Genomic DNA, 14,799 nt, shown 5'->3' on the forward strand with positions numbered 1-14,799 from the left:
ACAGTCCAGATGCCCTACAATAGATGAGTGGGTCCAAAGACGTGGTGCATATACACAATGGAATTGTACACAGGCACTATGATGTCATTTCCAGGGAGATGGATGTATCTAGAACAAATCATGCTAAGGGAAGTAAGCCGAGCTCAGAGAGACCAACAGCATGTTTTCTTTCGTGTGCGGATGCTAGATCTAAAATGCACCAGGACATGATCAATTATAGAGGACTCTCTGCATTCACACACAGGGAGACCAAAGGAGGATACTCATAGGGGAGAAACAGAGGCAATGCCTCTGTGCTTGAGATCGTATAAAATATTGATCAAAATGAACTTCAAAAAAATGAGCAGGGAGGAATGAGACATAGGGGCCCCAAAAGGCTCAAGGAGCAGCCAGGCCAGTGCAGGTGATGTTCATTAATTGAGGGTGAGGACTTTCCTCGGTCCTCATGGATGGAGAGCTCCCATCTGCGCTCTGGGCCTAGCCCTGAGGCCGGTGAGCTGATCCTCACACCCGTCCTTGTGGGCATAACCAATCCAAACTCTCCTTCGGCTTCTCTGGATCTCCAGTCTGCCTAGCCCCCCACAGTTATTGCTAGCCAGCCCCTAGGTTTGTCACCCACCCTCCCCCTTCCTCGTTTCTGTGGCCAGCGCGCTCATGGAAATCTTTCTCCTTCTGTACCTGTCTTTTCTAGCCACTGTGAGCCTGATTTGTTCCTACAGCTCAGCTCAGAGGACACCAAATCGCTCACGACAGAGCAATCTGAAGCCATACGCAGTGCTCAGAAAGCAAAAAATAAGGCTGTTTCTGTGGCCTCTTAAGAATTGTATTAACCCTTCCGGTGCAGACAGGCTCCTCTCCCTCACGGTTTATGAGGCATGATAAACATTTCCAACTAAGGGCCGGGGTGGTGACAGTCTCTGTTTTAACCATAAAATTCACAATGGCCCTGGTGTGAGAGCGGAAGATAATCCACAGACACGGTAATGGTGCTGATGGCTGAGGGAGCTTCAGGTGTGAGCTCTTCGCCAGGTTCTCCTGGGTTCAGTGATGTACTGGCCCACTCCCGAGTCATTTCGAGGAGGTTGCTACAGGGAGCGTGCGCCCTGGCAGCCCAGGCAGCTCTCCACCACACTGCATGGTGCAGAGCCCAGAGTTTTAGTGCTCGGCGCACCACACTCAGCTTGTGTTCTAGGCCATCACCCCATAAGAAGTGGGAGGTGATAGTAGCAGAGGTCACAACAGGGACCTGCTGTGAGCCTAGAGGCCCACGGGTGGTGGGAATGGCTAAGAAGCCATTCTCTGGGCAAGACAGACATCTGGGAAGGTCATAGTTAGGGGGCAGAGCTGAGCCTGGGAACAGAAGGAAACCTAGACACACTCCTCCACGGACAATGACAAACAATAGAAACAGTGTGCTTTGAGCAGGTACGTTCTTCTAGGTCAAATAATAAAGGAAGAGAAACATCAAATGACTTTGGAAGTGCTGGAGGAAATAAAGGATTTACCTGATTTATTTTTGCATTCAATATCATAGCCGGTGATGGGGCTGTTTCCATCAAAGCCCATGGTCCATCTGAGCGTAATTGTGCGTGCTTTGACGTCTTTGATCTCAATTTCAGGAGGGTCTGGGGGCTCTGGGTCAACAACAGAAACACCAGGGGTTAATTCAAGGTAGCTCAGGCTCACATGCCCGTGGCAATGAGGAGTGTGACTTTGCAAACCACCTGTTTGCATTGGGCAAGCCCAGACATGTCTTCTTTAGAAGTATTGGTTTATTTTTGCTAATCACAGAGAGGAATAATTCTACCTTTTTATGGACTTACAGTTTTGGCTTTTTTGTTTGCTTTTTCTTTTTAGTAGCATACCAGGGCTTGAACTCAAGGCCTGGGCACTGTGCCTGAGATTTTTTTTTTTTTTGATCAAAGCTAGAACACTACAGCCACATGGATCTCCTAGTACTTTTCTGCCCAGGTTGGCTTCGAACAACATGATCCTCAGATCTCAACCTCCTGAGCACCTAGAATTGCAGGTGTGAGACACTAGTGTACAGCAAGACTGACTTGGCCATGAAAATGGCAGATTTAGGAGACACTGTGTTAGTTATAGATCTCTAGATCACTTTAGGGGACACCATGTTAATTCTAGATCTCTAGATCTCTTTAGGTTTAGATCTCCAGGTCGGAGCATATCTTGGCCTCTGATGTAAAACTTCTCTTTCCTCCTGATCATTCCATGTGCACAGGGGCTCCTAAAACCTGAAGAGCTTTGTTCAGAGCTCCTGCCACGGATATATCATCTGCCTTAATTCCTGCAAAGGCTGTGCTTCCTATGTTTCAGGGGTATCCTCAGACTTCATCACAGGCTCTGCAAAACATGGCTCAGCGCTGACTTCAAGCATACTCATGATTTCCTGAGATGTTGGAATGGAGCACATTGGATCCCATATTGGATGCTGAGGCTGAGCCCCCACATGCTTTCCTGAGGAGCTGCTTTAAACAATTTTCCCCTTGGTCCTGTCTCCTTCCTACCTTGCACTGTGAGCTGAATGATTCCACGGTCCTCCCCGTAAGAATTGATAGCATGGCAGGAGAAGAAGCCAGAATCTTCTCTCACAGTTGGCAAAATCTATGGGTAAAGAAGGAAACTCATCTTACTCAGTAGCATGGAGCTGGGGAGGAATGGAAGTAGCTGGGGGATTCAGACGTCCCCTCTGCTCTTGGTACGATGCACACTCACGCACGTACACGCACACACACACACACACGCACACGTGCCTTCTGGGTGAAGTCATTTCAAATGCATTGTAGGTATGGAGGAGGGCAGGCTTGGTGTACATCATCCATGTTTGTGAAACTGGACGTGTGATCCCAGGCAGGCTCTTCAAACACTGTGCTCAGGTCCACGCGCACTCCACGCAGCCCTCTTCCCTGCCACTTTCCCCCTGGTGTATATTTACACATCAAAGTAACCCTGACTAAAGACATTTCTAGAAACATGGTATCCTCCCGGGCTCCACCACAGACCCAGCCAGCCGGGACTGAAAACAGTGACAGAGGAAATCTCGTCTGTGCCTCATGCCGACCTGTCCTTGCCATTGTGCCCCAAACCACACAGCCAGACCACTGTACGCCCCACACCGGCATCCCAACACGCATTGCCAGTGGCTCAGAGGTGTTCGAGAGCATGCACAAAGGTGCGCAAGTTCCAGGCGATGCTCTGCTGCTGTGTGGAAAGGCCCGAGGACCCTCGGATCGTGGTGTCTGTGAGCTCTAGGAACAGGTCCTTGTGTGTGTTGGGGTTCAGGAGTACTGCCACCCGGGCTTTGGCTAGTAGGCCTCATCGGGCTTCTGTGTCAGATGAACTCAGCTTTGCCCCCTTGTTAGAGAACTGCTATTGATTCTGAGCACAGGGCCTCTCAGCCATTCCAATACGTGTTATGGTGTCCTTTGCAACCCATAGTAAACGCATTGCTGGGTTGAATACCAACAGTGCTTAGAAATAGGAGACCATTCTTCTTTTTAGCTCTTGGGAACTTATGTTAACGAAATATCGTTATATTGACTGTTTCTAAAGAAACAAAGTAGTTTTCATGAAAGCACTTTTGTCCTCGAGCCCATCCAAGTTTTCTTCTCGTAGGAAATTAAAACATGGACAACGCCTAGGTGTCCGTTCCTCTAGAAGTAATTGTCATTTTAAAAGCCTTTAAAAAACTATTGTAGCTGTGTTCTCTGAAATGTGATCACCAAAGTGATCATTTTGCTCCCTCCTCCCTCTTTCTTTTTCCCCCAGTGCTGAGCACTTAGCTCTGGGTCTTGTGCACAGGAGGCAACCATGTAACTGCTGAGCCACGCCCACAGCTCCTCTGAGCCAGGTTCTCGCTCCCTTCCCGGGCATACACCCAAGTCTCATCTGCTTATGCAGACCTCCCGGTACAGCTGCATGCCGCCAGGCCTAGCTTCTTTCCAACGGGAGGAAATCTTTCAGACTTTATAGCCCAGGCTGGCATAGAACCATGATCCTGTCATTCTCAGCCTCCCACACAGCTGAGATAATCGACCTGAGCCACCACACTCAGCTAGGAGTTGAGAAAGGAAGAGGGAAGTCTCATGAATGTTTATGCCTAAGCTGACCTTGAACTGTGGTGCTCCTGACCACAGCCTTCCAAGCAGCTAGGCTTTATAAGCACAAGCCCCTAGTACCTGCCATGATTTTACTCTTAATACTTGTGATACCACACCCCATGTGAAAGCTACCCCATAATCTTTATTGCATGGGGGGGCGGGGAGGAGGGAGGAAATGGTCCTTCCTAATAAATGCTAGTACACTGTCGACAATTTATCCCCACCACACGCCAGCCCGTGTGACAGGACAGACGCTCAGAGTCAGTTTGGATCTGCTGGCTTTGTCGTGCTTTTACCTGTAGAGTAGAAATCACCTCCTCGCCCATCTCCTTGGTGGACACGAGATAGCGGGCCATCTCCGGGTTAATGATCCTGTCTTCTTTCTCCCAGCGGACAATAATGGGCTTTTCACCATGGGCCGCGCAGCTCATTTCCTTCTTCTGACCCTGAGTAGCCAGAGTTGTGTTTGGATAGGACGTGATCATGGCAGGAACTGAAAAACCCAAAGGAGACACCACTCGCTCAGCAAAGCCGTGTTCTCAACGCTCCGCTGAATTATGTTCCAGGAGACATTTATTCAAGAAACTGCCAAGCAAGAATCACTAACAATATTTAAAAAAGAAAGTAGCAGAAAAATAACACTTGATTAAATGGGTCCCACATAGGAAAGACTGCGGCATGGATTCACCATCGTGGGCCTGCTGTTCTCTTCCTGTCCTGTTGGGGGCAGAGGTGGGTCACTGGTTTACATCCCTGAGACATTCAGGCAAAGGATTTTAGTCATTCTTCTGGAAAGGAGACTTATTCTCTCTCGTCTTTCTGGAAATATGTACACTTCTTACTTTTGTTTTAAAGGCGTATGTTAAATTGTACATAGTAAGAGATGTCACCATAACTTGTTGATACATGCATTTCATGTCTGTCAATCATATTCAAGCCACCATTACTGTCTTCTCCCACACCTCCCTCTGCTTTTTCTCCCCCTTAGACCTCCCTTGTAAGACCTCCTTTTATTCCTGTGACCTTGTTTTGCTCTTGTGTTAAGAAGAAAGGAATTATGTCATTCACAGGAACATGGATGGGCGTCAGGTCATCCTGTGAAATGCCCACCCCACAAGGACAAATATTCTGGGCTTCCTCTCACCTGTGGGAACTGGAGGAAACCAGAACATTCATCATTTCTATCGTCTTCCACCAAGGAGATGAAATCCTCAGTATCAGGTCCCTATTGCTGTTAAACAATCCTTGCAGTTACATGTCACCATTAAAAGATATATTTGGGGCTGGACTGGGGTTTGAATTTAGGGCCTCACTTTTGCTAGGCTGTTTCTCGAAGAATGTACAAAGAGCCCAATAAAAAGGAAAAACACAAATGGTAAAGGGAGGTGTAAACTACTGTGGCTTGTGTCATAGACAAACAAATATATGTATTCCCTGACAATGTGCGACTGACTCGATTCTCCACGGGTTTGGAGTAAATCACGTGAAAGAATCAACAAGGAATTTTTGGTAATTTGGTAAAAGACTTAAGGAAGGTTAAAAAAAATGATCGTAAACACACTCTGGAAGGCTGGACCCTTCCTTCCCCTCCGCTAGAATCTTCCCAGAACAAGCTCTGCAGGGCACAAGCTCACAAGCCAAAACTATAAAATCCAGGAGAAGCAATGGGGCGTGATTGTGCCGGGCACACGTGGGCTTCCGTTAGGAGAGGAGCAGGATTCAGGCACAGATAGCTCCAAAAATTCTGACAAACTTTTACACACCTAAATTAGGAGTGAGATCTTTCAAAGAGAAACAGGAAGATCTGACAAACAAGCAAAATAAATCCTTCGACCTGCTTTTGGCTTTATTTCCTCAATCACAAGAAGAAAGACCTTCCCTTGCTTTGCGGGCCAAGATCTTATTGGCATTCCTCCAAAAGTTCATGCCTTTCTGAGGTCCCTCTGGAACCCCAGAGCATGGCTTGGCATGGACACAGGGCCTTTGCAGATGCAATTACTGACCATGAGGATTGGCTTACGCAGCATGCTTGCCAGGTAAAGATTATATATGGGATGATTGTGTTTGTACATAAAGCCATAGTCTGAGATTTCAATGGGTCATGGCTGGGAGCAACTACCCAACCCAATATCAGATTACTTATAATACTCAACACACAATTGTAACTTAAAAATGAATGTACAGAGCCAGCCCCGGTGGCTCACAGCTGTAATCCTAGCTACTCAGGAAGCTGAGATCTGAGGATCGAGGTTCAAAGTCAGCCCAGGCAGGAAAGTCCGTGAGATACTTATCCCCAATAAACCACTCAGAAAACCAGAAGTGGCACTGTGGCTCAAGCGGTAGAGTGCTCACCTTGAGCTGAAGAGCTGAGGGACAGTGCCCAGGCCTAGAGTTTAAGCCCCAAAACAAAAACAAAAACATAAAACGAATGTAGAGATATATGTGTACATTCTGTACATATATCTGTACATTCTGTAACCATATCTGATGTTAGAGCATTTAATCCTTATTTCTACTTTCCATCCATAATTCCTTCCATTTTTTACACTATGCTCTAAACTTTCTTTTTCTCTCTTTTTGTGACCATACTGGGGCTTGCCCTCGGGGCCGAATGCTGTCTCACAGGTCCACTACTAGGTTTTTGGTGGTTGATTGGAGATAAGAGTCTCATGGACATTCCTGCTAGGGTTGGCTTTAAACTTTAATCCTCAGATCTCAGCCTCCTGAATAGCTAGGATTACAGAGGTGAGCCATTGGAGCCCTGCTAATCTATCCGGTCTCTAGATCACTCTTTCTGGACCTTTCCGATAAATGGGCTCAGATAGTATCAGCTCGCTTGTGTTATCTGTCTGGATGTTTTCACTAAGCATGATGGTTTCAGGGCTCAGGCATGTTGTCATGTACATCAGTACTGTCTTCCTTTGTAATTGCCTGATACTATTCCACCATGCAGACACACTGCCTCTGCTCACCGCTTCATTCTCATTTCACCTGTGCACACGTCATTTGGCTCTTGTGAGTAATTCTGCTGTACGATCGGTGGTTTTGCTGTGTGCACACGGGTGCTTCATTTGTCACAGGTCAATTTCCAGGAATGGAGTTACTATGTCAGACAGAAATTCTACATTTAGGATTGTGAGAAATTGCTGCACTATTTTACCAACTGCCAGCAGCGTGTTCAACTTCCAGGGTAAAAAGTTTAAGGAGAGAAGAGGAAGTGAAGGGAGCTGTTAAAATTCAGTTTATGATGAGGGAACAAGAATGGTGGCCTTCCCGTGTGTGACGGGGCGCAGCTCAGGGAGCGGGGCCGCCATCTTCCTTTCCTGTGGCGTGGCCTCTGGCCCTCCATGGTGCTCCACCACGGCAGACCTGGAGAGGGGCGTCCTTTCTTTTATTAGTAGCATATTTTTTTAATGCTGTTATTAAGGTGAGGTACAGAGGGGTGGCCCTTCCAGAAGTCAGGAAGCGAGTACATTTCTTTTTTGGCAATGTCACCCTTTCCTTTGCTCTGTCTGTCCGCTCACTTCCCCTCCCACAAGTTGTACAGCTCATTTTCAAAACAGTGTCCTGTGAGTACTACTGCTGAATTTGTTCACCCTCTGTTACTCCATTTCGGTGTCCCCCTTACTCCTCTAAAGACAGAGAAACAAACAAGGCGGGGAAAAAAAAAAACGACCAAGAAACAAATAAAAAACACTAAAAAGCAAAAACAGACAATTCCATCTTCACCACGCACAGCAGAAACCAACCAACCAATCTTGGTTCCTTTTCCAGGGATTCATTTTGATAAACACTATTTTACATGATCAGTGGTACAGAAGCCTTGTGGGTTCCTCCCCTAACAGCGCCCCGCTTTAATCTCTGTGTGTGAAGATGGTGCCCCTTTCTAAGATGACTTCCCTTTCTAAGATTACGCATCTGCTAACCAAAGATGTTCTTTTTCTCACATGGGTCAAGAACCACATTATGATTGCTAGAGGTCCCAAAACTATGAAAAGTGACCTAAATAGCAAAAATGTGAGGAATCTTTTGATGACCTGGGAGCAAGAAAATAATTTATTCATCATGCCGTCTCAAAGCTGGAGAAGAGGAATCAGGCCCTGCGAAGCTCACACGTAGGAAGGTGACCACCTGGCCCCTGCTTCATGGTAGAGACCCTGGTTCCTATAATTGCCTTGGGCATAGCAAAATAAAATGTGGCCATAAAGTTCCACTCTGCAAACGGATCCAAGTTTATGGTTCACCGCATCCGGGGCTTTCCCTGCAGGGCTCCACACGGTGCAGTGTTGGTGGAAAGGTAAAGAAATCTATAAAATGGTGAGGCATGAAAAAAGACCGATTTCCCCTGAGAACACAGCAAGCGTGACCCCCGGGTCTCTTTGCACACTTTTCTCAGCCTTCATTGAGAAAGCAGGACTGAAATAAGGGGTTTGACCACTGGTAAATCAAAAACAAATCAACCAGGCACAGTGGCTCACACCTGTCATCCTTGCTACTCAGGAGGCTGACATCTGAGGATCATGGTTCAAAGCCAGCCTGGGCAGGAAAGTCTGTGAGAGTCTTATCTCCAATTAGCCACAGAACACGGAAAGTAGAGCTATGGCTGTAGCTGTAGCTCAAGTGGTAGAGTGTCAGATTTGAGCAAAGACAATAGCTAAGTGACAGCACCCAAGCCCCGAGTTAAAGCCCCAGTACTTGTACAAACACCGCAGCATGGCTTTGGCTTTTCACTTCTTAGATGATTACACAGAGCTCTATGGCCTTTAGAATGGGAGAAATACTTGAGCTGTATCACAGACCTCTGAATCTCTTGTTTCTTATAAAACCTTGTTTCCTCTTATTCCATCTCTTGTGGGATACATGCCCCGTCAAAATGGGGAATGTAGTTCTTTTGTTTTTTAAACTATATTTTTGTATCTCCCAGAGGCTGTATGTTGGAGTTGTCATCCAGCACATCTGTCTGTGAGCAAATGACCTCCATCAATGCCACTCCTCCCAGGTCCCCCCCCACCTCCCAATGCCACCCACTCCTCAATTTTTCCTGGTTTCATTATAGATTGAATTTAATGTCAGGGAATTAATGTAGCATTGAATCCGAAATGCTGTGACCAGCCCATGCCCCCAGCCGGTTCCAGTGGTCTAGAGGATACTTCTAGAAGGGCTGAGGCTGGGAGGCTGGGCCTCTCCGCTCGTCACCGCCGTGGGTGCCGAGATGTGACAACATGTCAGCACTGTGATTTCCGTGTGTGACAGGGGACGAGGTGGCACACGGAAGGCCCTGGGGAAAGTGCTGGCCAACAGAGGCGCCCACGCCCGAGCCTGTTTTGTCCGAAGGTGGTGTGCTGAGTCCTGGCCTGCAGAATTACCCAGGAAGATAGGTCGGGTTTTACATCGCCACCAATTTGTGAATTTCCTTCGCCAGGCATGGCGCTGTCTAGCAGCTGTGCTGGTGCTCAGCAAATCTGCCTGCTCGTGGACAAGAGCGCGTCATCTGACCTACTTTGCTGCAGCCTGGACCTGCAGGGCAGGCAGAGGAGCCGCAGCCCCAAGGGTGCGTCCCCTTCAACCCGGACGGCACCTGCCACCTCTTCAGCTTTAATCTCCAGACTGACTGGCTCGGGCTAGAAATCAAGCTTTTCCCACCCTCCTCTTTCTACAGCTAATTGTGAAAATCCTTTGCCCAAATTCCACTTGAGAGATGTCTCCTCCATGTAAGAATGATTTGATTCTCCAACTGAGAGGCTCCTTCTTCCTCTACCAGGCAAGCTTCCTGTCCTGAGGCTCTGGGCCAGTCCCTTCACTTCACAAAGACAGGAAGAGAACACCGCAGAACAATGGGTTTTAGAAGCTCAAATGCAACTGATATTCAGAACCTGAATGGGTCCTGAGTGGGTCAAACCACCAAATCCTGTGCTAGTGTGCGAAGTCCTGTGCCCCAAGAAGTCGCTCTGTCTCTCCACTCGGAACAGAGGTGGAAGAGGAGGGGAAGGGCCAACGGGAAACAAGGCTGGGCTGGGAAACTGAGGCAGGAGCTCCTAGAGTCCCCAGGTGGAGGGGAATGGGGAGACCCTACTTCTTCAACCACTTTTCTTTATATCCCACATGCCAACATCTTTTTTTTTTAATCATACACACAAGATGACAAGCAGATGAGAATTCACAGCCTGGATTCCACATCGGACATGTTCATGCAGGGATCCGAACGAATGCACATTGGAAAGGGGTCTTGTCAGTCAACAGGCATTGTACTCAAATGCGCATGCTGAACTTAAATCCCCTTTGTACTACTTAGATATTAAAAAAGGAAAAGATAACAGAAACCACCCACAACATTTACAGAATGTGTGATTGTCATTATTTAAGTTTCTCTCTGGTGAAATATGCATCTGTGGCGGGCTCAGCGCTCAGGACCCAGGAAGAGTTCCAGATGGGATCTGCAGGTGTCTCCCTGTTTCCAGGGACAGGGCCCTCTTGCCCTCCCCGGGGTGGTGCACGTGACACGGACTGAGTGGCCCCTGTGTCACACTGAAGAACACTGAAGTGGCTTTGCTGGGTCTTGGTTTCTCCTCTGACTCATGTTTAGCCTCCGCTGGATGGAATGGGTGATCTCACGCAGGCGCTGCCTCAGGAGCTACAATCACCAGGGAAATATTCAAACAGCACAGAGCGGAGACCCCTCCCATGCTGAGTGTCTGGGACTGCAGCTCACGACTAGATCTCCTTAAAGCTTCCAAGAGATCCTGAGACACGGCCTAGGTGGAACCAACTCAGCCCGATGAAATCCAAAGATCTTTGAAGTTCTGTCTGCTTCTTTCCCTTTTTCTCATTCTTTCCTTCTTTCCCCCTCTCTCTCTACCCATCACTCCTCCCTTTCCCTTTTCCTGTCTGCTCTTCCTGAGTGCTCTTTTCCTACCTCCTTTTCCTCTTTCTCGGTTGTCATGGTCACAAGTCCATCATAAAATAATAATGAACTCTGTGCACCCTCCCTGTGGGTGGCTGGCATCTTTTCCATTGAGCATCCGTGTAGTGAATCTGTGCAAGTTCCTGATGGGGTAGAAAGGATGGCCGTCTAGAAAGGACCCATGACAGATTCCTAAGTGCGCTTTTAAGTTGATTCCAAGTGATGCTGCAAGTGCATGTGAGAGATGTGGAAATAGCATTTTCACCAGACTGCTGGAAGGACTACATAGGAACAGATGTCTGTGCAGATGCTCAGAGAGAGGCCAGACAGCAAACACCTGTTTTGAAGGGGCAAAAATAAAAACTAGAATATGAGGGATTTTAAGATTTATTTCAATTTGATATCTTCTCTCATTTCTCTTATTCTTTCTCAGTAAGGAACAGAGAGTGTCAGGGGTTAAGACTGCCAGAGACAAGACCCACACCTCTCTTCTACCCCTTACCCCCAACTCTGTTCTTCCTGAGAGTGTTATAAGAACCAACATCAACATGAGAGCAACGCAGTCAAGCCATCCTCATTGGTCCCTAAATGGATGGGGCACCCTTCCCTTCCCATTCTTCCTTCATCTTTCCAGGATTTGGGATGCCCCATGGACCAAATTTTATTTATCCCTCTCCCCTGGTAAAGTATCTATCCCTTAAGTCTTTGATTATTTCACAGCAATGATCTGATAGCAACAGGTGTATTGTCAGTAGAGATTATTCTTAATTAACCCATAATTAGATAGAAGAGAGGAATGAAATGAGTTTAAAGATGAATGGAAGGCAGAGAAAGAAATTCCAGGGCTCTGACTCATGGTGTAAACATTCTTCCTACCCCTGACAGGTGAGGAGGCCAACGTGGCCCATAGTTCAGAGGGTCTGCCGATGGAGATACGGGGTCGCCTGACTGTTCTCAAGGTCAGGGTGTCCTTGGATGCCCCAAGGCTGGAGCTGACTCCAGCGGGAGCCTGTGGTTTTGCTTGACTGTGGCATCCACATGTGTGTAGTGAGCTATTGTGTGCCGTGTAGAGATCCGTGCTTAGAAAAACACACAATGCCCACGCCACTGGTTCAGTGACCTTAGGTGACAGCAAGCACGTTAACCCTGTCCTACAATCCCCACCTCAAGCCAGCTCCCCAGGGCCTCATCTTCCCAAACTCCTGGAAGTTTGCTCTTCACCAAACCCAGCCCCTGGCACCTGCTCTCTAAAAATGTGACCTTGTTAGCACTTTATAGACGCAAACTTATCTAGTATTTGTTCTTCCTGTGATTTCTTCTTTCCCTCAGCTTTCTACCTCCCCCTCAGGTTTCATCCATACAGTGGGATATGTCAGAATTTCCTTCTTTTTAAAGCCTGAATAATATTCCAACCAACGGAAAGATTGCCTTTTCTTTACTCATTCATCTACAGATGAGTGAACACGCATTTGGGTGGCGATTGTGCAACGCTGCTATGATCTTGGCCGTGCAAGCCATTATGCTGCAACAAGATTGTAGTATGAAAATGGATTGCAATTCTTGGCTTGATTCCCCCCAGCTTCAGAGAGGCTGAGCTCCATGTTCTGTTTGGGGTTCCTTGCCTCTTGGTCTCCCCATCTATAGGAACAATGAGAACCCCGGCTGCCCGGGGCTCTGATGGAGGATTACTCAGATTACGCGGTGGAACCCACTGAGGGCTTCTGAAAAACGGCCCCGCAGAAACACAGCACGGTGATCACTGCTTCAGAAGCACAAATTCCTCTTGTCCAAATACTTTTTGTTCATAAAAGTTTCAGCAAGTGAGACCACATAGGAGGCCACTCTAATCCCTATAAAGAGAATGATTTCCCCCCACTAGGAATTAATAAGTTCTTAGCACAGACTAAAATATCCTCTCGGCTGGGTTATTATGCTTACATAATGAAGTTACTTTGATTATAACCATTAATCAAATACATGTTTCCAAGCTACAGTGGGCTGTGTTTAATGTGAAGCCCGAAGACGAATGACAACATCTCTGCTGGCTGGCGGTGTCACCGGGGTCTCCTGACCCTGATTCAGAGCGCCAGGGCAAAGGCAGAGAGCGCTCAGGGTCCGTATTATATTCACTCTGATGTGATGTCTCTAGTCGCCTTATTGGAATAAAGCTGATTTATTTTGCATGACAAGCATGAATATTAACCAAAAGATATTAACCCGGAACTTTCCTCCAGTTCCCACAGAGAGGGGCAGATCATTTCTTCCTACTTTTCTTTTCTCACCTGCTCGTGTAGTCTAGTTTACCCCATAAAAGTTTTAAATATTTTGGTATTGAAAAAAGGAGAGAAGGAAGCAGCAAGCAGATTTTCTCTAGACTTGGATTTCCTGCCAACAGTGACAGTAAAAATAGATGAAAATAAAAAGAAAATAGATGATGAAAAATTGGTTAGGTGAGGGTATGCATGGGCGGTTGAGCTCCTTCTATTTTCTGGCTGATGGGAAAAAGATTGTTAGGGGACTTGGTGTAGAAAACATTATCCTTGGGCTGGGAAGGTGGCTCAGTGGTAGAGTGCTTGCCTTACATGCATGAGGCTGTAGGTTCAATTCCTCAGCACCATATAAACAGAAAAAGCAAGAAGTGGGGCTGTGACTCACGTGGTAGATCACTAGCCTTGAGCTGAAGAGCTGAGGGACAGCGCCCAGGCCCAGAGTTCAGGCCCCATGCCTGACAAACAACAACAACAACTACTACTTATTCTTTGTCAGGAGCAGGTCTCTCATACCTATAATCCCAGCTATTCAGGAGGCTGAGATCTGAGGATCACGGTTTGAAGCCAGCCCAGGCAGGAAAAGTGCATGAGATTCTTTTTAAAATTATTATTGTTAAGCAGTTGTACCAAGGAGTTGCCATTTAACCAAGTGGTTTATGACTACAATATCTTGATCAAGGTCACCCATTTCGACCTTCTCACCCCTCCCTCATGACTCCTCTTCAATGAACCGCAAGAATCTGGATGTGGAGCTGTGGCTCCAGTGCTAGCCTTGAGCAAAAGAGCCCAGGAATAGCAAGCCTGGCCCTGAGTTCAAGCCCCAGCCCTGGCACAAGAAAGAACAAAAACAACATTATTCTTCCAAAGAGTTAGGATATGAACCAGAAGAAGTCGTGAGTGGTGTATCTGTTGCCAGCACTCCACGGCCTTGTGTGGCTTCTGGGCATTGTCTACCAGCAGGGGCCCTGAGATGGACAGCGGTAAGGGCCATCGCTCTGACTTTAGATTATAAACAGTGTCGCTCCTACCTTTCCTGTGTGGGAAGCCCGCCACACAGCCGATGCCTTCCCAGGTGGAGAGGGCCATGAGAAAGACACAGACTGAGCAAACAACATGCCATCCTTGGGGAAGCTTGGAAGTGGACTTTCCTCCAGCTAGCTCTTTCTTGTAAAGCTTTTTTTTTTAACAGTCTTGGAGATTGAACCCATGACTTTATACATCTTGTACATGCTAGGCAAGTACTCTACCACTCCAGCTACGACTCTAGTCCATCATCATCATCATCATCATCATCATCATCATCATCATCATCATCATCACCCTCCTCTTCCTCCTCGTCCTCCTCTGCCTCATCGTTTTGTAGGACAGGGTCTCGATGCTTTCTGAATATCTGAAATTGCAGGCCTGCACCAGCATGCCCAGCTCCATTATGAAGCTCATTCTGTTGCAGCTTTCAGGAGAGCGGTTTCCATGGAAACAGAACCAGCCGTTTCCAAGTGGCTTAGGG

At 47.3% G+C, this 14,799-nt stretch overlaps 1 protein-coding gene across 1 annotated transcript in view; it reads right to left on the reverse strand.

Annotated features, from left to right (window-relative positions):
• The window catches only part of Dscam (DS cell adhesion molecule), a 448,055-nt gene that overhangs the window by 112,418 nt on the left and 320,838 nt on the right, over positions 1–14,799 (reverse strand). Inside the window, exons 12-14 of the mRNA XM_070030727.1 lie at positions 4,418–4,614; positions 2,529–2,625; positions 1,506–1,634 (exon numbers count right to left, since the gene is read on the reverse strand). Coding sequence (XP_069886828.1) covers positions 1,506–1,634; positions 2,529–2,625; positions 4,418–4,614 — 423 coding nt within the window. The remainder of the gene's footprint in view (positions 1–1,505; positions 1,635–2,528; positions 2,626–4,417; positions 4,615–14,799) is intronic.

This window comes from Dipodomys merriami, unplaced genomic scaffold (assembly GCF_024711535.1).
Source record: "Dipodomys merriami isolate MVZ:Mamm:240054 unplaced genomic scaffold, mDipMer1.0.p SCAF_2, whole genome shotgun sequence".
Lineage (NCBI taxonomy): Eukaryota > Metazoa > Chordata > Mammalia > Rodentia > Heteromyidae > Dipodomys > Dipodomys merriami.